The sequence below is a fragment of the Ranitomeya imitator genome, chromosome 4, assembly GCF_032444005.1.
Source record: "Ranitomeya imitator isolate aRanImi1 chromosome 4, aRanImi1.pri, whole genome shotgun sequence".
NCBI lineage: Eukaryota > Metazoa > Chordata > Amphibia > Anura > Dendrobatidae > Ranitomeya > Ranitomeya imitator.
The window spans coordinates 400759269-400785724 of NC_091285.1; the positions used below are offsets into that span (position 1 = coordinate 400759269).

General features: G+C 42.5%; 1 protein-coding gene across 2 annotated transcripts in view; it reads left to right on the plus strand.

Annotated features, from left to right (window-relative positions):
* Positions 1-26456, plus strand: part of MKLN1 (muskelin 1) — a 195224-nt gene that overhangs the window by 103056 nt on the left and 65712 nt on the right. For both annotated transcript variants that reach the window (XM_069765349.1, XM_069765350.1), the window contains exons 4-6: positions 12333-12421; positions 16045-16154; positions 21826-22018. In XM_069765349.1, coding sequence (XP_069621450.1) covers positions 12333-12421; positions 16045-16154; positions 21826-22018 — 392 coding nt within the window. The remainder of the gene's footprint in view (positions 1-12332; positions 12422-16044; positions 16155-21825; positions 22019-26456) is intronic.

Sequence of the window (26456 nt, forward strand, 5' to 3'; positions counted from 1 at the left end):
AAGTATACACCTGTGGCAGGCCAATTTTTTTTTTTATTTCAGACCAACAAAATTTCACACAAAGCAAGTCCTACAGTATATAGTGGGGAAAAAGTATTTAGTCAGCCACCAATTGTGCAAGTTTTCCCACTTAACCCCTTCCCGACCTTTGACGCATACGCTGCGTCATGAAAGTCGGTGCCATTCCGACCCATGACGCAGCATATGCGTCATGGAAAGATCGCGTCCCTGCAGGCCGGGTGAAAGGGTTAACTCCCATTTCACCCGATCTGCAGGGACAGGGGGAGTGGTAGTTTAGCCCAGGGGGGGTGGCTTCACCCCCTCGTGGCTACGATCGCTCTGATTGGCTGTTGAAAGTGAAACTGCCAATCAGAGCGATTTGTAATATTTCACCTAAAAAATGGTGAAATATTACAATCCAGCCATGGCCGATGCTGCAATATCATCGGCCATGGCTGGACACACTAATGTGCACCCACCCCACCCCTCCGATCGGCCCCCCCAGCCCCCCGATCTGTGGTCCGCTCCCCTCGGTCCTGTGCTCCGCTCCCCCCGTCCTCCTGCCCGCTCCCCCCGTGCTCCAATCACACCCCCCGTGCTCCAAACAAACCCCCCGCACTCTGATCCCACCCCCCGCACAGCGATCCCCCCCCTCCCGCACAGCGATCCCCCCCCCGTGCTCCGATCCACCCGCCCGCACAGCGATCCCCCACTCCGTGCTCCAATCCACCCCCCCGTGTTCCGATCCACCCCCCCCCGTGCTCCGACGCCCCCCCCGTGCCCTGATCTCCCCCCCCCCTTATACTTACCTGGCCTCCCGGGGACCGTCCGTCTTCTTTCCTGGGCGCCGCCATCTTCCAAAATGGCGGGCGCATGTGCAGTGCGCCCGCCGAATCTGTCGGCCGGCAGATTCGTTCCAGAGTGAATTTTGATCACTGAGATAGGTTATATCTCAGTGATCAAAATAATAAAAAAAAAAGTAAATGACCCCCCCCCTTTGTCACCCCCATAGGTAGGGAAAATAAAAAAATTTTTTTTTTTCCACTAAGGTTGGGGTAAGAATTAGGGGTAGGGGTAGGGTTAGGGTTAGGGGTAGGGTTAGGAATGTGCACACATATTCTGGTCCTCTGCGGATTTTTCCGCTGCGGATTTGATAAATCCGCAGTGCTAAACCGCTGCGGATTTATGGCGGATTTACCATGTTTTTCCTGCGCATTTCAATGCGGTTTTACAACAGCGATTTTCTATTTGAGCAGTTGTAAAACCGCTGCGGAATCCGCAGAAAGAAGCAACATGCTGCGGAATGTAAACCGCTGCGTTTCCGTGCAGTTTTTCTGCAGCATGTGTACAGCGATTTTTGTTTTCCATAGGTTTGCATTGAACTGTAAACTCATGGGAAACTGCTGCGGATCCGCAGCATTTTCCGCAGCGTGTGCACATACCTTTAGAATTAGGCTATGTGCACACGGTGCGGATTTGGCTGCGCAGCAGTGTTCCATCAGGTTTACAGTACCATGTAAACATATGGAAAGCCAAATCCGCTGTGCCCATGGTGCGGAAAATACCGCGCGGGAACGCTGCGTTGTATTTTCCGCAGCATGTCAATTCTTTGTGCGGATTCCGCAGCGTTTTACACCTGTTCCTCAATAGGAATCCGCAGGTGAAATCCGGACAAAAAACACTGGCAATCCGCGGTAAATCCGCAGGTAAGACGCAGTGCCTTTTACCCGCGGATTTTTCAAAAATGGTGCTGAAAAATCTCATACGAATCCGCAACGTTGGCACATAGCCTTAGGGCTAGGGTTGGGTTGGAATTAGGGTTGTGGTTAGGGCTAGGGGTGTGTTGGGGTTACGGGTGTGTTGGGGTTAGGGTTGTGATTAGGGTTACGGCTACAGTTGGGATAAGGGTTAGGGGTGTGTTGGAGTTAGAATTGAGGGGTTTCCACTGTTTAGGCACATCAGGTGGTCTCCAAACGCAACATGGCGCCACCATTGATTCCAGCCAATCTTGTATTCAAAAAGTCAAATGGTGCTCCCTCACTTCCGAGCCCCGACGTGCACCCAAACAGTGGTTTACCCCCACATATGGGGTACCAGCGTACTCAGGACAAACTGCGCAACAATTACTGGGGTCCAATTTCTCCTGTTACCCTTGTGAAAATAAAGAAATGCTTGCTAAAACATCATTTTTGAGGAAAGAAAACGTATTTATTATTTTCACGGCTCTGCATTATAAACTTCTGTGAAGCACTTGGGGGTTCAAAGTGCTCACCACACATCTAGATTAGTTCCTTTCGGGGTCTAGTTTCCAAAATGGGGTCACTTGTGGGGGGTTTCTACTGTTAAGCCACATCAGGGGCTCTGCAAACGCAACGTGACGCCCACAGAGCATTCCATCAAAGTCTGCATTTCAAAATGTCACTACTTCACTTCCGAGCCCCGGCATGTGCCCAAACAGTGGTTTACCCCCAAATATGGGGTATCAGCGTACTCAGGAGAAACTGGACAACAACTTTTGGGGTCAAATTTCTCCTGTTACCCTTTGTAAAATAAAAAATTGCAGGCTAAAAGATCATTTTTGAGAAAATAATTTTTTATTTTTATTTTCATGGCTCTGCGTTATAAACTTCTGTGAAGCACTTGGGGGTTCAAAGTCCTCACCACACATCTAGATTAGTTCCTTTGGGGGTCTAGTTTCCAAAATGGGGTCATTTCTGGGGGATCTCCAATGTTTAGGCACACAGGGGCTCTCCAAACGTGACATGGTGTCCGCTAATGATTGGAGCTAATTTTCCATTTAAAAAGCCAAATGGCGTGCCATCCCTTCCGAGCCCTGCCGTGCGCCCAAACAGTGGTTTACCCCCACATATGGGGTATCAGCGTACTCAGGACAAACTGGATAACAATATTTGGGGTCCAATTTCTCCTATTATCCTTGCCAAAATAGGAAATTCCAGGCTAAAAAATCATTTTTGAGGAAAGAAAATTTATTTTTTATTTTCATGGCTCTGCGTTATAAACTTCTGTGAAGCACCTGGGGGTTTAAAGTGCTCAATATGCATCTAGATAAGTTCCTTGGGGGGTCTAGTTTCCAAAATGGGGTCACTTGTGGGGGAGCTCCAATGCATAGGCACACAGGGGCTCTCCAAACGCGACATGGTGTCCGCTAACGATGGAAATAATTTTTCATTCAATAAGTCAAATGGCGCTCCTTCCCTTCCGAGCCTTACCATGTGCCCAAACAGTGGTTTACCCCCACATATGAGGTATCGGCGTACTCAGGAGAAATTGCCCAACACATTTTAGGATCCATTTTATCCTGTTGCCCATGTGAAAATGAAAAAATTGAGGCTAAAAGAATTTTTTTGTGAAAAAAAAGTACTTTTTCATTTTTACAGATCAATTTGTGAAGCACCTGAGGGTTTAAAGTGCTCACTAGGCATCTAAATAAGTTCCTTGGGGGGTCTAGTTTCCAAAATGGGGTCACTTGTGGGGGAGCTCCAATTTTTAGGCACACGGGGGCTCTCCAAACGTGACATGGTGTCCGCTAAAGAGTGCAGCCAATTTTTGATTCAAAAAGTCAAATGGCGCTCCTTCCCTTCCAAGCCCTGCCGTGCGCCCAAACAGTGGTTTACCCCCACATATGAGGTATCAGCGTACTCAGGACAAATTGGACAACAACTTTCGTGGTTCAGTTTCTCCTTTTACCATTGGGAAAATAAAAAAATTGTTGCTAAAAGATAATTTTTGTGACTAAAAAGTTAAATGTTCATTTTTTCCTTCCATGTTGCTTCTGCTGCTGTGAAGCACCTGAAGGGTTAATAAACTTCTTGAATGTGGTTTTGAGTACCTTGAGGGGTGCAGTTTTTAGAATGGTGTCACTTTTGGGTATTTTCAGCCATATAGACCCCTCAAACTGACTTCAAATGTGAGGTGGTCCCTAAAAAAAATGGTTTTGTAAATTTCGTTGTAAAAATGACAAATCGCTGGTCAAATTTTAACCCTTATAACTTCCTAACAAAAAAAAATTTTGTTTCCAAAATTGTGCTGATGTAAAGTAAACATGTGGGAAATGTTATTTATTAACTATTTTGTGTCACATATCTCTCTGGTTTAACAGAATAAAAATTCAAAATGTGAAAATTGCGAAATTTTCAAAATTTTCGCCAAATTTCCGTTTTTATCACAAATAAACGCAGAATTTATTGACCTAAATTTACCACTAACATGAAGCCCAATATGTCACGAAAAAACAATCTCAGAAGCGCTAGGATCCGTTGAAGCGTTCCTGAGTTATTACCTCATAAAGGGACACTGGTCAGAATTGCAAAAAACGGCAAGGTCTTTAAGGTCAAAATAGGCTGGGTCATGAAGGGGTTAAAGATGAGCGAGGCCTTTAATTGACATCACAGGTAGACCACAACTATGAGAGTTAAAATGAGAAAACAAATCCAGAAAATCACCTTGTCTGATTTGGCAAGATTTATTTAGCAAATTATGGTGGAAAATAAGTATTAGGTCACATAAACAAATGCATGATATCTGGCTCTCACAGACCTGTAAGAGGCTCCTCTGTCCTCCACTCATTACCTGTAGTAATGGCACCTGTTTGAACTTGTTACCAGTATAAAAGACACCTGTCCACAACCTCAGTCACACTCCAAACTCCACTATGGTGAAGACCAAAAAGCTGTCGAAGGACACCAGAAACAAAATTGTAGCCCTGTAGAAGGCTGGGAAGACTGAATCTGCAGTAAGGAAGCAGCTTGGTGTGATGAAATCAACTGTGAGTGCAATAATAAGATAATGGAAGACATACGAGACTACTGATCTCCCTCGATCTGGTGCTCCCACGCAAGATCTCACCCCATGGGGTCCAAATGATCACAAGAACGGTGATTGAGCAAAAATCCCAGAACCACACAGGGCACCTAGTGAAAGACCTGCATAGAGCTGGGACCTCCGTAACAAAAACTACCATCAGTAACATATTACGCCGCCAGGAAATCTGATGCTGCAGTGCCTGACGTGTCCCCCTGCTTAAGCTAGTACATGTCTGGGCCTGTCTTAAGGCTACTTTCACACTAGCGTCGGAATCTCCCCGTCGCAGTGCGTCGGGCAGAGATTCCGACGCTGGCGTTTGACGCACTGCACAACGGGTGCAGCGGATGCATTTCTCCGGCGCATCCGCTGCCCCATTGTGAGGTGCGTGGAGGTGGGGGCGGAGTTCCGGCCGCGCATGCGCGGTCGGAAAAGGCGATCAGTCAGGAGCAAAAAACGTAACATTTAACGTTTTTTGCTCCCGGCGGTCCGCCACAACACGGCGCAACCGTCGCTAATGTTAATCTATGGGGCAAAAACGCATCCTGCAAACAACTTTGCAGGATGCGTTTTTTGCCATAAACGACGCATTGCGACGTCTGGCAAGAAACGCCAGAGTGAAAGTAGCCTAAGTTTGCTAGAAAGCATTTGGATTATCCAGAAGAGTATTGGGGAGAATGTCATATGGTCTGATAAAAACAAAGTAGAACTGTTTGGTGGAAACAAAATGTCGTGTTTGGAGGAGACAGAATGCTGAGTTGCATCCAAAGAACACCATACCTACTGTGAAGCATGGGGGTGGCAACATCATGCTTTGAGGTTTTCTCTGGAAAGGGACCAGGACGACTGATCCGTGTACATGAAAGAATGAATGGGGCCATGTATTGTGAAACATTTTGAGTGCAAACCTCCTTCCATCAGCAAGTGCACTGAAGATGAAATGTGGATGAGTTTTTCAGCATGATAATGATCCCAAGCACACTGTCAGAGCAACGAAGGAGTGGCTTTGTAAGAAGCATATGAAGGTCCTGGAGTGGCCTAGCCAATCTCCAGATCTTAACCCCAGAGAACACCTTTGGAGGGAGTTGAAAGTCCGTATTGCCCAGAGACAGGCCCAAAACATCACTGATCTAGAGGAGATCTGCATGGAGGAATGGGCCAACATACCACCAACAGTGTGTGCCAACCTTGTGAAGGCTTACAGAAAACGTTTGACGTATCATTGCCAACAAAGGATATGTAACAAAATATTGAGATTAATTTTTGTTAATGACGAAATACTTATTTTCCACCATAATTGGGAAAATCTTCCCAAATCAGACAAGGTGATTTTCTGGATTTGTTTTCTCATTTTGACTCTCATAGTTGTGGTCTACCTATGATGTCAATTACAGGCCTCTCATCTTTTTAAGTGGGAGAACTTGCACAACTGGTGGCTGACTAAATACCTTTTTCCCCACTGTATAACAAGTCAATTTTTTATCAGAAATATTTTGAACTGTACCAATTGAATTGACTTCTAAAATCTTAACCCCCCTGTAGTTTTACACAATGCACATTACACTGTATGTATCAATCATTGAATCCCTAAACATTTATTCAAGTTTTTTGAGTTTTACATAACACCGAAATGTAACAAAGCACGTAAAACTGTATGGAGTAGTTGAATCCAGGCAAATTTCTCAGTGCTTTTTTGTAATGTTATATACACTGCTCAAAAAATTAAAGGGAACACTAAAATACCACATACTAGATATAGCTGAAATGTTTCCTTTGCAAATCTTTATCCATTACATAGTGGAATGTGTTGAGATCAATATAACATAAAAATGATCAATGTAAATCAAAATTAATATCCCATGGAGGTCTGGATTTAGAATGATACTCAAAATCAAAGTGTAAAATCAAATTACAGGCTGATCCAACTTCAGTGGAAATGCCTCAAGACAAGGATATGATGTTCAGTAGTGTGTGGGTTACGTCCATGTGCCTGTATGATCTCCCTGCAATGCCTGGGGACAGTCCTGATAAGGCGGCGTATGTTCTCTAAAGGGATCTCCTCCCAGACATGGTTTAAAGCATCAATCAAATCCTGGACAGTCTGGTGCAATGTGGCGTTGGTGAATGGAACAAGACATTTTGTCCCAGATGTGCTCGATTGTATTCAGGTCTGGGGAACAGGCAGGCCAGTCCATGGCGTCAATGCCTCTTCCTCAGCTTGTGAGCAGGGCCCCTCATTCCTCTTGGTATCTATTTTGAACTGTGATTTCTGTTATGCTGTAATGTCTATTGTTTGTATAAGTCCACTCTATAATTTGTAAAGCGCTGTGGAATATGTTGGCGCTATATAAATAAATTATTATTTTTATTTAGCGTGCAGGAACTCCTGACAAACGTAAGCCATATGAGGCCTAGCATTGTCATGCATCATAAGGAACTCTGGGTCATCTGTACCTGCATATGGTCTCACCATGGGCATGAGGATCTTATCCCGGCACCTAATGGCAGTCAGGGTACCTCCGGCTAGCACATGGAGGGCTGTGCAGCCCTCCAAAGAAATGCCACCCCACGCCATTACTGACCCACTGCCAAACCGGTCATGCTGGAAGATGTTGCAGGCATCAGAATGTTCTCCACTGCATCTTCAGACTGTCACATGTACTCAGTGTGAACCTGCTTTTTACTGTGAAGAACCCAATGGCACCAATGTCGAATCTGCCAATCTTCGTGTTCTCTGGCAAATGCCAATTGCCCTGTGGTGTGTTGGGCTTTAAGCACAACACCCACTTGTGGACGTCAGGCCCTTATACCACCCTCATGAAGTCTTTTTCTGACAGTTTGAGCAGACACATGGATGTTAGTGGCCTGCTGGAGGTCGTTTTTCAGGGCTCTGGCACTGCTCCTCTTGTTGCTCTTTGCACAAAGGAGGGGGTAGCTGTACTGCTGGTGGTTTGATGCCCTCCTTTGGCCCCCTCCATGTCTTCTGGTGTACTTGTCTGTCTCCTGGTATCTGTTCCATGTTCTGGACACTGTCCTGACAGACACAGCTTCCCTTTTTGCCACTGCTCGCATTGATGTGCCATTTCTGGATTGGATGAGCTGCACTGCCTGAGCAACTTATGTGGGTTGTACAGTAGACACCGCCTCATGCTACTGTACCTCTAGGGGTGAGAGCAATGACAGAAGTGACCAAAACAGCCAAAAAAGGATAAGAACAAAGAAATGGTCTATGGTCATCACCTGCAGAACCGGTCCTTTATAAGGGATGTCTTGCTAATTAACTATAATTTCTACTTGTTGTCTGTTCCATTTGCACAACAGCAGGAGAAATTGATTCATACTCGGACAGGTGTTGCTTCATAACTGGACAGGTTGATTTCACAGAAGTGTGATTGACGTGGAGTTACATTGTGGTGTTTAAGTGTTCCCTCTCTTTTTTTTTTTTTTTTTTTGAGCACTGTACATACCCCCGAAATGTACCCAAGAAGACACAACACTCTGTGGACGAGCAATAGAATACCAATACATTATGAAGTATCTTTTGGAGGGCTAGATACCACCGAATTTTACCCAAGAACATGTAAAACTCTAGAATACGGACCCATTTTTAGACGCGTTTTTGGAGTTTTACATATCACCTTAATGTACCAATAACCACGTTGAACTGGATGATTAATTGACTCCAGAAATAAATTTGGAAAATAAATATTTTTAAAGTGTAGTTTATGTACTTCTACAACAACTGGTGGGCCTCATTTAAATATTTTTTTAAAGTGTAGTTGCTGTACGCCTATACTCATAAAGGCTTTGCACAAAGTGCAACGCCAGTAAAAAATTATAAGGAAGGTAATACAGTAATCCTCTTCAGGTGTCTGCTTTTTCATCTCCTTCCTCGGTATGCTGGCGGGACTGCCTCCACCTACTACTTGACGTCCGATTTACAGCCTGGCTGTAAGTGACCCTGCTTCTGGCAGAATTCGATGAATCACACAATATATTCAATATTTTACTCACGTATATGAAAAAAAGCTGCAGCTGTATATTTGGCAAGTGATTGCAAAGCCCTAATCCCAGTCTACAGACTGCATCCTGCCATTGCTCCTGCAAGTGCCTCTCACACTCACTTTCTTTCTCTCTCACGATTTGAAGGGCTGTTAGTATGATGGTTCAGCATCAGCTCTACAAAACTGATTAGTTATATTCGTTATACTGTTCACACACAGGCCTGGACAAGTTATCTCTCCCTCCAATACGAACGGTCTCAGAGCTGTGCAATGACGTCTGTGTGCGGCGCCTGTTCTTATATGACCCCTGGTGAAGTCACACGCCCAGCCAATCAGTCATGCCACTACCAAGATGGCTACTGCATTACAGTGACGCACAGTCAATCCCCGCATGTTTATTGGCTGTGTAACAGGCGCCAAACATGCTGGGTGGGGTTTGAGTTTTAAATTTTGCACCGCCTAATGCTCGCCGAGTAATAAGCTTCGTGATACTCAAGTGATAAGGGTTTCACCGAACACGTTCGCTCATCCCTATTTATGATAAAACCCCTGTTTAAAGGGTTTTGTTATGTTTTTCTTGTGTCTCAGTTGTGAATAACTTGTACCCACTCTGATTTTTGCAGGTGGAGCTACGGAAACTGTCAAGAACGTTTGAGCTATGTTGTTTTTCTAACGCCCAATAATTTCTAACTAGCCCAGCTTCTTTCGCCTGTTTCCATAACTCCTCCTTCAGTGGTTGGAACCTGGATGGAGCTATTAATTTTCCAGCCTAGACAGTCTGCAGTGGGAATAACCCTTTAAATAAAATACATCTTTTAAATAATGCATTTCCTTTCATGTGCTTTCTTCTGGGACAACCTCTTGTTTACTTTTCTATGATTAACCATTTACACAAAATGACACGTGTATGTTACCGCCGGAATTCATAAGTATGGAACGGGGCTCACGAGCTGAGCTATCTACTTGTGATAGATGCTTTGCTATACAAGTGCTTCTCACTAAACTTTTTGATATTCTAATTAATTTATTTCAGTTCTTCAATACAAAAAGTGAAACTCGTGTATTATATAGTCATTACAAACAGAGTGATCTATTTCAAGTGTTTGTTAATATTGATGATTATGGCTTACAGCCAATGAAAACCAAAGTCATTATCTCAGTAAATTAGAATAATTAACAAAAAACACCTGCAAAGGATTCCTATTGTTTTAAAAAGGTCCCTTAGTCTTTCAGTAGGCTCCACAATCATGGGGAAGACTGCTGACTTGACAGATGTCTAGAAAGCAGTCATTGACACACTCCACAAGGAGGATAAGTCACAAAAGGTTGTTGCTAAAGAAGCTGGCTGTTCATATTAATGGAAAGTTTAGTGGAAGGAAAAAGTGTGGTAGGAAAAATTAACAAGCAACCGGGATAACTGCAGCCTTTAAACGATTAAGAAAAGGGCATTCAAAAATTTGGGGTAGATTCACAAGGAGTGGACTGCAGCTGGAGTCATTTCTTCAAGAACCACATCACACAGACATATCCAGGACATGGGCTACAAGTGTCTCATTTCTTGTCAAGCCACTCATGACCAATAGACGACGCCAGAAGAGTCTTACCTGGGCCAAGAAGAACAAGAATTGAACTGTTGTTCAGTGGTCCAAGGTGGTGTTTTCAGATGAAATTAATTTAGCATTTCATTTGGAAATTAAGGTCCCAGAGTCTGGAGGATGAGTAGGGGCACGCAATCCAAGCTGGTTAAAGTCTACTGTGAAACTTCGACAATCAGTGATGTTTGGTGAGCCATGTCATCTGCTGGGGTAGGTCCACTGTGTTTTATCAAGACCAAAGTCAGTGCAGCCGTCTACCAGGAAATTTTAGAGCACTTCATGCTTCCCTCTGCCAACAAGCTTTTTGGAGATGGAAATTTCATTCTCCAGCAGGACTTGGCACACTGCCAAAAGTACCAATACCTGATATAAAAACAGTATCACTGTGCTTGATTTGCCATCAAACTCGCCTGACCTTAACCCCATAGAGAATTTGAGGTATTGTCAAGAAGAAGATGAGACACCAAACCCAACAATGCAGATGAGCTGAAGGCTGCTATCTAACCAACCTGGGCTTCCATAACACCTCAGAAGCGCCACAGGCTGATCTCCATGCCACGCGGCATTGATGCAGTAATTGATGCAAAATGAGCTGCGACCAAGTATTGAATGCATTTACTGAACATTTCAGTAGGCCAACATTTCTGTTTTTTAAAATCATTTTTCAAGCTGGTGTTATAAAGTATTCTCATTTTACTGAGATAATGACGTTTGGGTTTTCGTTGGCTGTATGCCATGATCATCAACATTAACAGAAATGCACTTGAAATAGACCACTGTTTGTAATTACTCTTTAATATGAGATTGACTTTTTGTATTGAAGAACTGAAATTAACTTTTCGAGGATGTCCCTCCTGACCGCACCTTAGAGATCGTCGCCTTCCTCCTCCTTACAGGGCCAGGAAACACATGAGCGGTTAACCGGCCCCTCCCCATTCACCTCCCTCATTGTTCTTTCCTGCCCCTGCATGGAGGGATGCACAAGAGAGAAGCGCAGGAGCTTACCGGATGGGCTCAGGGGGATCGTGTGGCGCAGCTAATCCTTCTCCCGATCAAGAAGGCCCAAGGCTAACTCTCGGGAAGGGGGGAGGGGGTGCCACAGCAACCAGTTAAGCGGTGCTCCTGGGTAGAGCCGCCTCCTCCCGATGAGGGGCTCTCTGCTCCGACGCTGGCCGGCAGGGCGCTGCTTCTTCCGGAAGTCGTTACTTCCATAGTTACCATTGTGAGAGAGCACAACGAAAAGGTAGCTCCAACGTGCATGGGCTTCCTTTGGGGACCGCATCATGAATTAATCCCCTATTTACATCTTCAATTAGGTGGTTTATTTTTTGCTTCTTTATACTTTTACTGGATTAATATAAGTTACATTATTTGTCTACTTTTTCGGATACCACTGGATGCGTGCAGTATGCACCTAATACTACTGTGAGACCTCTCAATAGGTCATTACTGCGTGACACCATCTATTATCCCTAGGTCTATTTCCTTAAAATTATGGATATTAGATTCTTGGCATACCCTGTTGATAGGGATACTAGGTCATACCCACTTACCCATGCCCTACACTTTTCTGTGTGAGACTGAATTTTTGTGACATCTTATGCAGTCACTACTTTTGTATTATCATGTTTTTGTGATACATAATTTTTATATATATTTTTTTTTTTTATATGAATGTTTTTTTGGACTTTGACTCCAAGTCACTCCCCATCATTGGTTGTTACTACAGCATAGTCTGTACAGAAGTAAGCAGTGATGACTCCACCAGTCCCTCTGCCTGCTCTCTGCTTTGTAGACAGTATTGTTACATGAGTAGTTACAAAAGCCATAACTGAATTTAATGCCACATTATGCCATCTCTAGGCTTGTATTCTTTCACTAACCCAGTGTATATAAAAAATTCCTATTTCAGTGGCCTAAAGAATGATTATAACAAGGAGACCTTCACATTGAAGCATAAAATTGACGAGCAGATGTTCCCGTGCCGTTTCATTAAAATAGGTATTTCGTTTGAATCCTGTCATATTTTTTTAAAATTTGCATTGCTTGATAAATTGATTTTGATAGCGGGTGAAATAAGTATTTAACACAACACCAATGTTTTAAGTAAATGTATTTCTAAACGTGCTACTGACATGAAATTCTTACCAGCTGTCAGTAACAAACCATTCCCTCCACACAGGCAAAGAAATCCGACCATAGATGTCCATAAAATAAGTTGTGTAATAATGAGAAATTAAACAGGGAAGAAGTATTGAACATGTGAGGTGAAAAAAGCCATGACACCATCTGAAATCTATCAGTCCTGAGAAGGCAATCCTGTCACTTAGTTGAAAAAGCTAATATTTTTCACTGATGACCTATAAAGTCTCATTACCAAGGTGCCACACAAGAAACATCTCCTGATCGTTAAAACCAGTGATCTGTCTCAAGTTATTCACAACCTTATAGCAAAACATACTCGTGGTGTAGGTTATAGAAGAATTTCTAAACTACTGAAGGTTCCAGTGAGCACTGTTGCGGCCATATTTCTGAAGTGGAAAGAACATCATTTCACTATGAACAGTCCACAACCATTTGCTCCCTGCAAGACAAGAGGAGGCGTGCGAAGTTATCAGATGAGTTGTCAGAGCCATGGACCACCTGTGGAGAACTACAGAAAGACCTGGAATCAGGTTGTACAATTGTTTCAAAGAAAACTATGTACCTTCATAGCCTGTGTGTGCGCAAGACTCCTTTGCTGAACAAAAATCTTGCGTGTTTAGTTTGCTCAACAATGAGCTTGTGAAATACTTGAAGAATATAGTCTGGTCAGATGAGACCAAAATTTTAAGTCTTTGGAGGTCAAAAGGCACTGCCTATAACCCTGAAAACATCATACAAACAGTGAAGTTTGGAGGTGGGAACATCATGGTATGGGGCAGTTTTTTAGTATATGGCAGTGGCAAACTTAATTGAAGGATGGATGAATGGACAAATGTACCAAGACATTCTTAATAGGAGATCTGTGGCTTTCTTCGAATGAGGAGGATGGATGAGGGAGGGCGAACAACAATAACATTTCAACAAAACAAGAAACCAAATACACATCGAAGCAAACTAAATTTGTTCGAGAGAGAAAATAAAGCTGCTTGGATGGCCCAGCCAATCACTTGACCTGAATCCAATAGAAAACTTATGGAAGGAACTAAAGCTCAGAGTTCATAGGAGCCCACGGAACCTTCAGGATTTTAAGTGTTTGTGTTGAGGAATGGGGAAAAAAATGCCACCTGAGTGATGTATGTGACTAGTTTCTCCATTCAGGAGGTGTCTTGAAGCTGTGATCATCAACAAAGGCTTTTGTGTGAAGTACTAAGTTTCAGTAAGTGTTCAATACTTTTTTCCTGTGTCAATTCTCATTATTACGCAACTTAATTTATGGACATCTATAGTTTGATTAATTTGTGTGGATTGGATGGGTTGTTACTGACATCTGGTGAGAATATCTTGTTAATAGCAACTTTAGAAATATATTTAATAAGGAAATGTATGTGTTCAATACTTTTTTCAGCCGCTGTATGCATACAGATGTACAGTGAGTACGGAAAGTATTCAGACCCCTTTAAATTTTTCACTGTTTCATTGAAGCCATTTGGTAAATTCAAAAAAGTTAAAAAAAAAATTTCTCATTACTGTACACTCTGCATGAAAAAAGAAAAACCTGAAATATCACATGGTCAAAAGTATTCAGACCTTTTGCGCAGTACTGAGTAGAAGCACCCTTTTGAGCTAGTACAGCCATGTGCCTTCTTGGGAATGATGCAACAAGTTTTTCACACCTTGATTTGGGAATCCCCTGCCATTCTTCCTTGCAGATCCTCTCTAGTTCCATCAGGTTGGGTGGTGAATGTTGGTGGACACCATTTTCAGGTCTCTCTAGAGATGCTCAATTGGGTTTAAGTCAGGGCTCTGGCTGAGCCAGTCAAGAATGGTCACAGAGTTGTTCTGAAGCGTCTCCTTTGTTATTTTAGCTGTGTGCTTATGGTCATTGTCTTGTTGGAAGGTGAACCTTCGCCCAAGTCTGAGGTCCAGAGCACTCTGGAAGAGGTTCTCCTCTAGGATATCTTTGTAGTTGGCCACATTCATGTTTCCTTCAATGACCACCAGTCATCCTGTCCCTGCAGCTTAAAAACACCCCCATAGCATGATGCTGCCACCACCATGTTTCACTTTTGTGATTGTATTGGGCAGGTGATGAGTAGTGCCTGGTTTTCTCCACACATACCGCTTAGGCGGGGTTCACACTTCGTTATGGGCGTCCGTTAGACGGACTACGTTACACCGTGGCATAACGCGGTGCAACGTAGTCCGTTAACGCCGCCATTAATTCCTATGTCGGACGCCATCGCTAGTGCATGCCCACAATGGGCGTGCGCTAGCGATGTGCTGTCATTGAGTCACGGACCCTGGGACGCGGGCTGCAGCGTTTCCGGGTCCGTCACTGCTAGCGTAGATAGAGCATCTGCAAGCTCTATCTGCGCTAGCGCGATGACACATCGGCACTTGCATTAACAGCAGCCCCGTTAACGCATGTGTCTATCTTCATCTCATCAGACCAGAGAATCATATTTCTTAGTGTGGGAAGTCCTTCATGTGTTTTTTTTTTTTTTTTTAGCAAATTGTGTGCTTTCATATGTCTTGTACTGAGAAGAGGCTTCTGTCGGGCCACTCTGCCTTAAAGGCCTGACTGGTGGAGGGCTGCAGTGATAGTTGATTTTGTGGAACTTTCTCCCATCTCCCTACTGCATCTCTGGAGCTCAGCCACAGTGATCTTGGGGTTCTTCTTTGCCTCTCTCACCAAGGCTCTTTTCCTACGATTGCTCAGCTTGGCTGGACGGCCAGGTCTAGGAAGAGTTCTGGTGGTTACACACTTCTTCCATTTAAGGATTATGGAGGCCACTGTGCTCTTAGGAACCTTAAGTACTGCAGAAATTCTGTTGAAACCTTGGTCAGATCTGTGCCCTGCCACAATTGTCTCCGAGCTCCTTGGCCAGTTCCTTTGACCTCATGATTCTCATTTGGTCTGATGTACTGTGAGCTGTGAGGTCTTATATAGACAGGTGTGTGCATTTCCAAATCAAGTCCTATCCGTTTAATTAAACATAGCTGGACTCCAATGAAAGAGGAGAACCATCTCAAGGAGGATCACAAGGAAATGGACAGCATGTGACTTGGATAGGAGTGTCTGAGCAAAGGGTCTGAATACTTGTGACAGTGATATTTCAGTTTTTCTTTTATTAAATTTGCAAAAATTTTTACGTTTGTTTTCAGTCAAGGTGGGGTGCAGAGTGTACATTAATGTGAAAAAAATAAACTTTTTTGAATTTACCAAATGGCTGCAATGAAACCATTGAAAAATGTAAAGGGGCTCTGAATACTTTCCGTACTCACTGTATGTATATTTAATTTTGACATCGTATAGCTGTGTGTACTATATTGCTCCTCTGGAAGGTTTATATGTATTCGGTAAGCTCCTCTTACAACAGCTGCAAGCAATACCATTCATGGTTCTTGAATCTTAAATTGCAGCTTCCAAACAGGGCATGTCAGAATTCTTTATCTAATCTTGTTATGTTTTGTTTTAGTGCCTCTGTTGTCATGGGGTCCAAGTTTTAACTTTAGTATTTGGTACGTTGAAATCAACGGCATTGATGATCCAGATGTGGTACAGCCATGTCTGCATTGGTACAGCAAGGTAGGTGTGCATTTGAACCTTTGACTTTGATAACAGACTTGGGCTATGTGCACACGTTGCGGATTTTGCTGCGGATCTGCAGCTGCTGGGTCCGCAGCAGCTTTCCATGTGTTTACAGTACAATGTAAACCTATGAAAAATGCAATCCGCAGTGCCCATGCTGCAGAAAAATACGCACGAAAACGCTGCGGGTTACATTCCGCCGCATGTCAATTCTTTCTGCGGATTTCGCTGCGGTTTACACCTGCTCCTTTATAGGAATCTAAAGGTGTAACGCAGGTGGAACAAAAACCTATATAGAAAAGAATACCAGAAATCTAATTCTATCTGGTCAATGAATATATATATATATATATATATATATATACCATAAACTCCTTAAAAAATTCATCAGACCAAAAATCGTATACAATATATTTTTATTAAAAAAAAAATCATAATAATTTCACCATAAATATATATATATATATATATATCTATCTATCTTTATTAAAATCAAAAATGATAAAAAAATATATACAGAATCAATAAAAACAATGATGGTATATTGAAATGCTTTTGTATGTATATGCATATAACCAACTACCTCAATAAATGAGATTTTAATAGGGATTTGATAACTTTATATTTATTATTAATTGGATTAATTCTGTTTTATTTTACCACAATCCCTGTATGTGCAGGACAGGGCAAACCCAAACTGATTGGAATAAACGCATACATATGAAAAAAAATTTCTTTTATATAATAAAGAAATTAATTGTCAATGTGAAATTAAATAACTAAAGTCATACAGAATACATATGTAATAAAGGAGGCACATGCGATCCAAAAAATCAATATATAATTAATTGTGAAAAAATATAAAAAAATAGTGAAAAAATGTTATATAAAATATATTATAAAATTTTTTTTTATATCAATCTCATATGTGCAGCACAAATAATAATTATAATAAAGTGTTATTTGAATATTGAATCCATGAATAATGTGCACAAATAAATAAATGCAACTAAAAAATATATGTTAAAAAATAAAACACAAGAATATGATGAAGTTTTAGATCACATATGTACCAGATACACCACACACATATAATGCAATAGTATATACGTTACACCAACCAGTATAGGAATGCCGCTGCCCTGCACACACCACTCCAACGCACGTTTCGCTCACCGCTTCGTCACTCCCTGACGAAGCGGTGAGCGAAACGTGCGTTGGAGTGGTGTGTGCGGGGCAGCGGCATTCCTATACTGGTTGGTGTAACGTATATACTATTGCATTATATGTGTGTGGTGTATCTGGTACATATGTGATCTAAAACTTCATCATATTCTTGTGTTTTATTTTTTAACATATATTTTTTAGTTGCATTTATTTATTTGTGCACATTATTCATGGATTCAATATTCAAATAACACTTTATTATAATTATTATTTGTGCTGCACATATGAGATTGATATAAAAAAAATTTTTATAATATATTTAACATATTTTTTTCACTATTTTTTTTATATTTTTTCACAATTATATATTGATTTTTTGGATCGCATGTGCCTCCTTTATTACAAATGTATTCTGTATGACTTTAGTTATTTAATTTCACATTGACAATGAATTTCTTTATTATATAAAAGAATTTTTTTTCATATGTATGCGTTTATTCCAATCAGTTTGGGTTTGCCCTGTCCTGCACATACAGGGATTGTGGTAAAATAAAACAGAATTAATCCAATTAATAATAAATATAAAGTTATCAAATCCCTATTAAAATCTCACTTATTGAGGTAGTTGGTTATATGCATATACATACAAAAGCATTTCAATATACCATCATTGTTTTTATTGATTCTGTATATATTTTTTATCATTTTTGATTTTAATAAAGGTTTCTATATATATGTTTATGGTGAAATTATTATGACTTTATTTGAATAAAAATATATTGTATACGATTTTTGGTCTGATGAATTTTTTAAGGAGTTTATGGTAACGCAGGTGGAATCTGCACAAATTACGCATAAAAACCACGGTAAATCAGCAGGTAAAAGGCAGTACCTTTTACCTGCGGATTTCTGAAATCCGCTGCGAAAAAATCCGCAGCCCTAAAAAATACGTGTGCACATACCCTTAAAGTGAACCTTACAGCTGATTGTAACGCTCCTTGTGGAATCGGGTACTAGCTGATTGATCTCAGCCAGGGATATGCTTGACTCTGGAATTCTTTAAAGACCTAATTTAAAAGTCACAGATTAACGAGCCACACTAGAAACTAGTCTGACAGGTGGGTCCCTGATGGCTTCTACCCACTTGCTGCCTAAAGTGCAGCCGAATGGTTGTCATGATGGCAAGGGGCTTTCTGAATGTCTGCATAACTGCCATGTTGGTTTAGCCTGGGATTCATCGGAGACCTAGCATATCAGTTGTTCTATCACAAATAGATCACAAATGATCACAAATAATGAATAGGGAGGTAATCATTTACTTGTTTCCTTTATTTATTTTTTTCCATTTCCATTTTTGACCCTTGTTGTTTTGATAATGCAAACTGTTAAGTTTCTGTTTACACTAGTAGCATTGCTTCCATTGATAATGGAACTATGGTAGCTATGCCACTTCAGTTTTTGAATATATGGTCCCAAATTTGGACAGACCCGATGTCAAGATTTACAGCCTGGGAAGGTCACGCATAACCACCTGCTGTGATCTTTGTGTTGAACAGCTTTCTGCTGTCCCCGATCGTTCAAACAATTACATGATTGACCAACAATAAACAAATGAAGCCGCAGTCTATCACCACTAATAGGCCAGCTATCGGGAATTTAGCAGTGAGCGTATGGTATATAGACCTTTGATTCCAATGCATGGAATATGTATATACCCCCGTATGATCACCGCTAACTCCACAATAACACCAGACTACTCGCTACCACCAGTCAATTTTTACAGGCTGACTAACACACATGGTAGGAAGCATATGGCTTTGAGGCACAGTTTACAGAACAAAAGGAATAGCACTATAAAAGTTTTATATTTAATCCAAAAGGAGCAGTGTTTATGAAAAATATACAAAAGATTTTACAAAGGGGACAAAACATTACATAATATACAGTTACAGAAAATAAAAGGGATTAACAAAATCACTTACTATGCTGTTGGCAGAGGCAAGTCATCGTAGCCGAAGGATAGTGCTTTGCTTGGGGCCGTTCAGTAAATGGGATTCATGCATATATGATATGTTTCTCTAGTGTGTCAAGATCATAGTTTGCATTGATCTTTTATGAGCACCCTAGTTCACCAACGCACTTCCACCTTGATGATCTCACGTTGACCTGGTTGTGGGATGTCCTCAACCCTTTAGGATTTTATGAAAATCCCAACTTATGCAATAAGTCCTCTCCCAATGATCCCAGAAGTTTGTGATTGCCACCATATTTTTTATTGGGATTTTACAATTACCCAGATACTAAACCTGACATAGTGGCTGTCAGTGATTTGCCCATTATAGATTTGTGTCCGATAGGGAGGGGTTACAGTTATGAGAAAATATGCATCTTCTTCCCTAGTTCTCCCTGGCACTGAACATGTATGTCTGATCAATATCATGTTCTATATTATACAAACTCTGATATTCCATATTTTCTTTTAGAGGCAGTCTAGGCTAGCTATCTATAATAAAACGCTGGGAGCGTCACTCTGTCCGAAGCCTTTATAGACTGCGCAAGCGCCGGCGCAGTCTGGACCTCAGAGTGACGCTCCCAGGAGATCGCGGTATGCGTAAGCACTGAACGCACACCGCGATCTCCATCGGAGAGGCAGGGACCGCCAGGAGGGTAAGTATCGGCTATATTCACCTTTCCCCCGTTCCAGTGCTGCTCCGTCTCCATCTCCCGGGTACTCTGCTGTGACGTTCACAGTTCAGAGGGCGCGATGACGCGCTTAATGCGCGCCACCCTCTGACAGTACAGTCACAGTCAGAGGAGCCGGAAGAGAGCGGCACGCAGCGCTGGAATGGGACAAACAGGTGAGTATAGTAAGTGCTGGGGGGCCTGAGCTAGCGGCGATACCGGCACTTGACCCCCCACAGCGCGCCGGTGTCCCCGCCTGCTCAGGCCCCCCAGCACTCGGCTCACGATAGGCGAGTATGGTAGTTTTTTTTTTTTTATATATATCGCAGTAGCATACGGGGCATATAATACCATGGAGCATGTTATGGGGGCCATAAACCATAATGGAGCAGTGTACGGGGGCATACACTATGAAGCATCTTATGGGGCCATCAACCATAATGGAGCAGTGTACGGGGGCATACACTATGATGGAGCATCTTATGGGGGCCATAAACCTTTATGGAACAGCGTACGGGGCATACACTATTGAGCATCTTATGGGGCCATCAACCATAATGGAGCAGTGTACGAGGGCATATACTATGGAGCATCTTATCGGGGCCATAAACCTTTATGGAGCAGTGTACGGGGCATATACTATGGAGCATCTTATCGGGGCCATAAACCTTTATGGAGCAGCGTATGGGGCATATGGATGGGAGCAGCAAATTACAGAACGGTGGCGCAGGATGGGAGCAGCACATGACAGGATGGGGGCGCAGGATGGGTGCAGCACATGACAGAATGGGGGCGCAGGATGGGAGCAGCACATGTCAGAATGGGGGCGCAGGATGGGAGCAGCACATGTCAGAATGGGGGCGCAGGATGGGAGCAGCACATGTCAGAATGGGGGCGCAGGATGGGAGCAGCACATGTCAGAATGGGGGCGCAGGATGGAGCAGCACATGACAGGATGGGGACGCAGGATGGAGCAGCACATGACAGGATGGGGACGCAGGATGGAGCAGCACATGACAGGATGGGGACGCAGGATGGAGCAGCACATACCAGGATGGAGACCATATACCAATATAAATGCTCGCCACCCGGGCGTAGAACGGGTTCAATAGCTAGTTATAAATATAACCCCTGCAGGAAACCACAATGTCACTTGAATTCATAATGAATTTTCTTGGGACAAAGACACTTCCACTTTGCCATTTATGCGTAAACACTGTTCCCTATTGTCCAACTTTTTGAAAAGTTCTCCTTTCTATTGTAAATATTACGGTAATTACCTGTCCAAACTATAACTACACACCAAAACACATCCTTATGATCTTTCTCCTAAAAGGAGCTCTTGCATGTTAATTAAGGTGGTTCACTATTCGGCCACATACAATTTCCTACTTGTATTAGTCTATTGTCTAAGTCTAGGAAACGGTCAGCTCCGGTTTTCTTACTGGACATCTGTGGGAAAAGAGAAAGGAGGGAGGGGGAGAAGTGATTTCAAAAGATTTTTAATATTTTCTACGACGCCCGACCTCATTCATTTTAATGCAGTCGTTTGGTGTTGAGGTATTATTGATAGCAAGGACAATGTGGTTTTCTCATTATCAAAAATGCAGTCAAGGCAGCCAGAAACCTAGATGGAGATTCTGAGTACAGATTTAGGTGAAGAAAATGTGGGTTTATCATTTTTCTTGTGTAATTTTAACATATGCAAGTTTTCTGCTGCAAGCTTATAGGTCTTGTCTGGTGACTGATTTTTTTTTTTTTTTTTTTTGTGGTGTTTGTATTATAGTAAATCTGCTCATTCTTCTCCTTGTTCCAGTAGTACCGTGAACAGGAAGCCATTCGCCTTTGTCTGAAGCACTTCCGCCAGCACAACTACACAGAAGCTTTTGAGTCTTTACAGAAGAAAACAAGAATAGCTTTAGAACACCCAATGCTAACAGAGTTGCATGATAAACTAGTACTGAAAGGAGACTTTGATGGCAGCGAGGAACTGATCGAAAAAGCTGTAAACGGTAATAACACTTTGTTTGCATCTTAATTTATCTTTTTTATGCATTTTGTTAAACCCCTTCACAACCCTGGACGTGTACATACGTCAAATGTCGTGTCCCTGCATTTGATGCGGGCTCTGGTGCAGAGCCTGCATACTTCCCTACACATGACAGATGCACATGACTGCTGATCAGATGATCTAACAGCCGTGGGTGTATTCGTGTTGTTGTGACGAAATGGTTGAGGGAATCCCAACATATATTCAGGCTGTCTAGCAGCCGTAAATCATGTAGCTGCGTGGACAAAAACTAAATCTCCGAGCATTCACTAATACTCGGAGACCACCCGAGCATGCTCGTGAAAACCCGAGCAACGAGTATACTCGCTCATCACTATATAGGAACCCTTCTTTGAAATCACCTTCACAATTCTTTCATCCATTGAACGTGTGAGTTTTTGGAGAGTTTCTGCTTGAACTTCTTTGCACGATGCCAGAATAGCCTCTGAGATGCTGTCTTGATGTGAACTACCTCACACCCTCAAAGCTTTTTCATGAGGATACTCCAAAGGTTCTCAATAGGATTGAGGTCAGGGAAGGATGGTGGACATACCGAGTTTCTATTTTTATCCCCATAGCAGCAAATGACTCGGGTATTCTTTGCTGCTTGAGATGTTGCATTGTCATTCATGAAGGTTATATTGATACAGATGACAATGTTCTTTTTTTGTTCCTTGGAAGAAATTGGTCAGAAACTCAATATACCTTAGAAACAATAAAAACCGTATCATAATGACAAATAGGACCATACACCACAAGGTGGAAATAGTCGCATTTATAAGAAGAAGAAAAAACACTCCAATGCATAATATTCAAGCCAGGAGAAAAATGTGGAGTATGTTGGTTTAACAATTTTATATTTTTATTTGTATTCATTTCAACCGTAAATAGTCAAATAGTAAAAAATTTAGGATACAAAAAGGACATAGACATAAAATACAATATACTAATTAACTCCAATAAGGTTAGGTACATAGAAATAGTAATCATGAACCGATCAATGTGGATTGGTATAAGAGGTAGATTTATGCAGCACAGGTCAATATAAGACCCTCAAAGGGCTGAGTAATAGTCTGGTCACCTTGACTAAGTATATTGACTATGCCCAGCGCTACATTTCAAAGAGCAGTATGCTTAGTAAAACAAAGATCAGGTCCTCTTACCCTATAGGAGAAAGTGCAGTGCACAAAACCAGGTGATTCTAACCCAATGGGCATTTCGTGTGGATATTTTCCCTGTTTTCTCAAGGAGCTGGAACTTTGCAGAGGTCATTTCCAGACCTTCAGGGACCGTTAAGGAGCCTACCAACTCTCTCCATGATTCCAGCCCAAATCATGACTCCACCTCCTTGCTGGCGATGTCTTGTTTGGAGATGGTGGCCATCCACTACTCTATCCATCTGAACCATCGAGGGTTGCACGGTACTCATTGGTAAAGTGGTTTTAAATTAGCCTTCATGTTTGTCTGGGCTCACTGCAATCATTTCTGCTTGTGAGCACTATTTAGGGGTGGCAGAAGGCACAAATGCAAGCCTCTGGAGGAGCCTAACCCTTGAGCTTTGCTGAACTCCAGAGGCACCAGCAGCTTCAAATACCATTTTACCGCTTTGTAATAGTTTGAACAGTCACTGTGCTGACATTAAGGCCATGTTCACACGATCCTTTTTTTCATGCGGAATTGCCGCGATTTTCCCGCTGCGGGTCCGCAGCTGTTTTCCATGCAGGGTACATTACATTGTACCCTATGGAAAACAGGAACTGCTGTGCCCACAATGCGGAAAATAAAAAAAAAAAAAGCCGTGCTGAATAGCTGCGGGAAAAAAGAAGTACCATGTCACTTCTTTTTTCGGAGCCGCAGCGGTTCTGCACCCATTGACCTCCATTGTGAGGTCAAACCCGCAGTAAAACCCGCAGATGAATAAAATATCTGCGGGTTTTACTGCGGTTTGTGGTGCAGAACCGCTGCAGCAGGAAGTGCGGGGAAGCGGGCGGAAGTGCGTGGGCGGAGTGTGGCTGCCCCCCCGTGCTCCGATCCCGCCCCCCCGTGCTCCAATCCCACCGCCCCGTGCTCCGATGCCCCCCCCCCCCCCAGTGCTCCGATGCCCCCCCCGTGCCCTAATCTCCCCCCCTTATACTTACCCGGCGTCCCGGTGTCCGTCTGGCCGTCTTCTCCCTGGGCGCCGCCATCTTGCAAAATGGCGGGCGCATGCGCAGTGCGCCCGCCGAATCTGCCGGCCGGCAGATTCGTTCCAAAGTGCATTTTGATCACTGAGATAGATTATATCTCAGTGATCAAAATAAAAAAAATAGTAAATGACACCCCCCCCTTTGTCACCCCCATAGGTAGGGACAATAAAAAAAAAATTAAGAATTTTTTTTTTTTTCCACTAAGATTAGAATAGGGTTAGGGGTAGGGTTAGGGTTAGGGTATTTTCAGCCATTTTAACCCTAAAAAACTTCCTAGAAAACACACACTCTGCATAGAAAACTGCATAAAAAAAGGATCAAAAAACGCATCAAAAAACGCATCAAAAAAGGACAAAAAAAGGACCTGCGTTTTCTGCCAAGAGCTGCAGTTTTTTAAAAAACAGTCCTGAAAAAAAAAGGATGGAAATCAGGAACGTGTGAACATACCCTAAGAGAGCAGCCGATAAAATACCAAGTCCTCGATGCTTCATGGCTGCATCAATCGTTTAAATGTACCTTCCCACCTGTTTGTTTTCTATTTATCTCCATCTTCTTTAACATCTTTGGCTTCAAAGACCCAGAGAAGTGTGGCGCTAGATGGTGAAAACAAGCAGGTGGGAAGGTGAATGTAAATGATTGGCCATGCCCCAAAGCAGGGAGCGCCTGTACTTGGTTTGAACAGTCATACTGTGATAAGTCCCTTTAAACCAATGAATTTGGCAGAAACCTTTTTTATAATGCTTTTCTCTGCACAAACCCATCTGTCCTTTTTTATAATGCTTTTATCTGCCACAAATCCATTCACGGTATAATGATCACGCTTAAAGGGAACCTGTCACCAGAAATAATGCTGTTAACCTGCAGCGGGAAGAAAATGGTCTTTATTCTCCCCGCCAGCCTTTGGTATTCAGTTAAAGGGACAGCGGCGGTGCCGGTTCAGTCACCGCTCTGAATATACAGAACGGCAGCTGTAACCACTCCCTGACTGACAGCTGGCCTCAATGTAGAGTCAGTATCGGTTACAGCGGCCGCTCTGTGTATGCTCAGATTTGAGTAAACCGGCCCCACACCTATGACTGAATGCCGAATTCTAGCGGGGAGACTAAAGATCCTTTTCTTCCCCCTGCATTTGGGCATTAACTGGGCAGCACGGTGGCGCAGTGGTTAGCACAGCAGCCTTGCAGCACTGGGGTCCTGGGTTCTAATCCCACCCAGGACAACATCTGCAAAGAGTTTGTATGTTCTCTCCGTGTTTGCGTGGGTTTCCTCCGGGCACTCCGGTTTCCTCCCACATTCCAAAGACATACTGATAGGAATTCTAGATTGTGAGCCCAATCGGGGACAGTGATGATAATGTGATGTAAAGCGCTGCGGAATATGTTAGCGCTATATAAAAATAAAGATTATTATTATTATTATTATTAACCTGCAGATTAACCGCATATCTGCGGATAACAGACAATATTTCTGTTGACAGGTTACCTTAAGTTTTGCACTATTTCTCACTTTTTGGCAGCAGAGAGGTTTTTTATTTAACCATATTGCTTGAAACGTCCCTCTTAGGCCAAGTGCAGACATTGAGTATTTGAGTTTTGTACCTCAGTATTTGTAAGCCAAAACCAGTAGTGGGTGATAAATACAGAAGTGGCGATGTTTCTATTATACTTTTTCTCTGATTATTTTACTCCTCCTGGTTTTTGGCTTACAGATACTGATTTAAAAACTCACCAAAGCCTCAACGTGTGCACGTTGCCTCAAGTAGTTTTCCTTTAATGAAATCCACCTGGCAAATTATTGCAGGTGATTGAGGTTGATTTCAATAATCCAAAGAGCCCTGAGACACAATACCATCCATGAGTTTATGTGAAAAACAAAAAAATTACATCTTTGTAAGACACTTAAATGCAATTTGCATGATAATTTGGAATGCAGTGCAGACTATAGTATTATTGATTCTCTTGTAATCAGTACTCCTAATCTTGTTAAACAAGCATCACTTGACTAGTATATAGTCAATCTGTGCATGTTAATGGATTTAAATCGGACTGTCTGAATACACATTTAAAAAAATCACGATTTGAAGTTAAATTTTTGACATGTTAGGGTAACGCTGCGTGTTTGACACTGCTTACAGCCGCAGCGTCAAAAAAGGGAGTCCCCTTATTTTTATAGCCAGTAAAGGCTACGCAGACAGTTGCGGGCTGATATTCATAG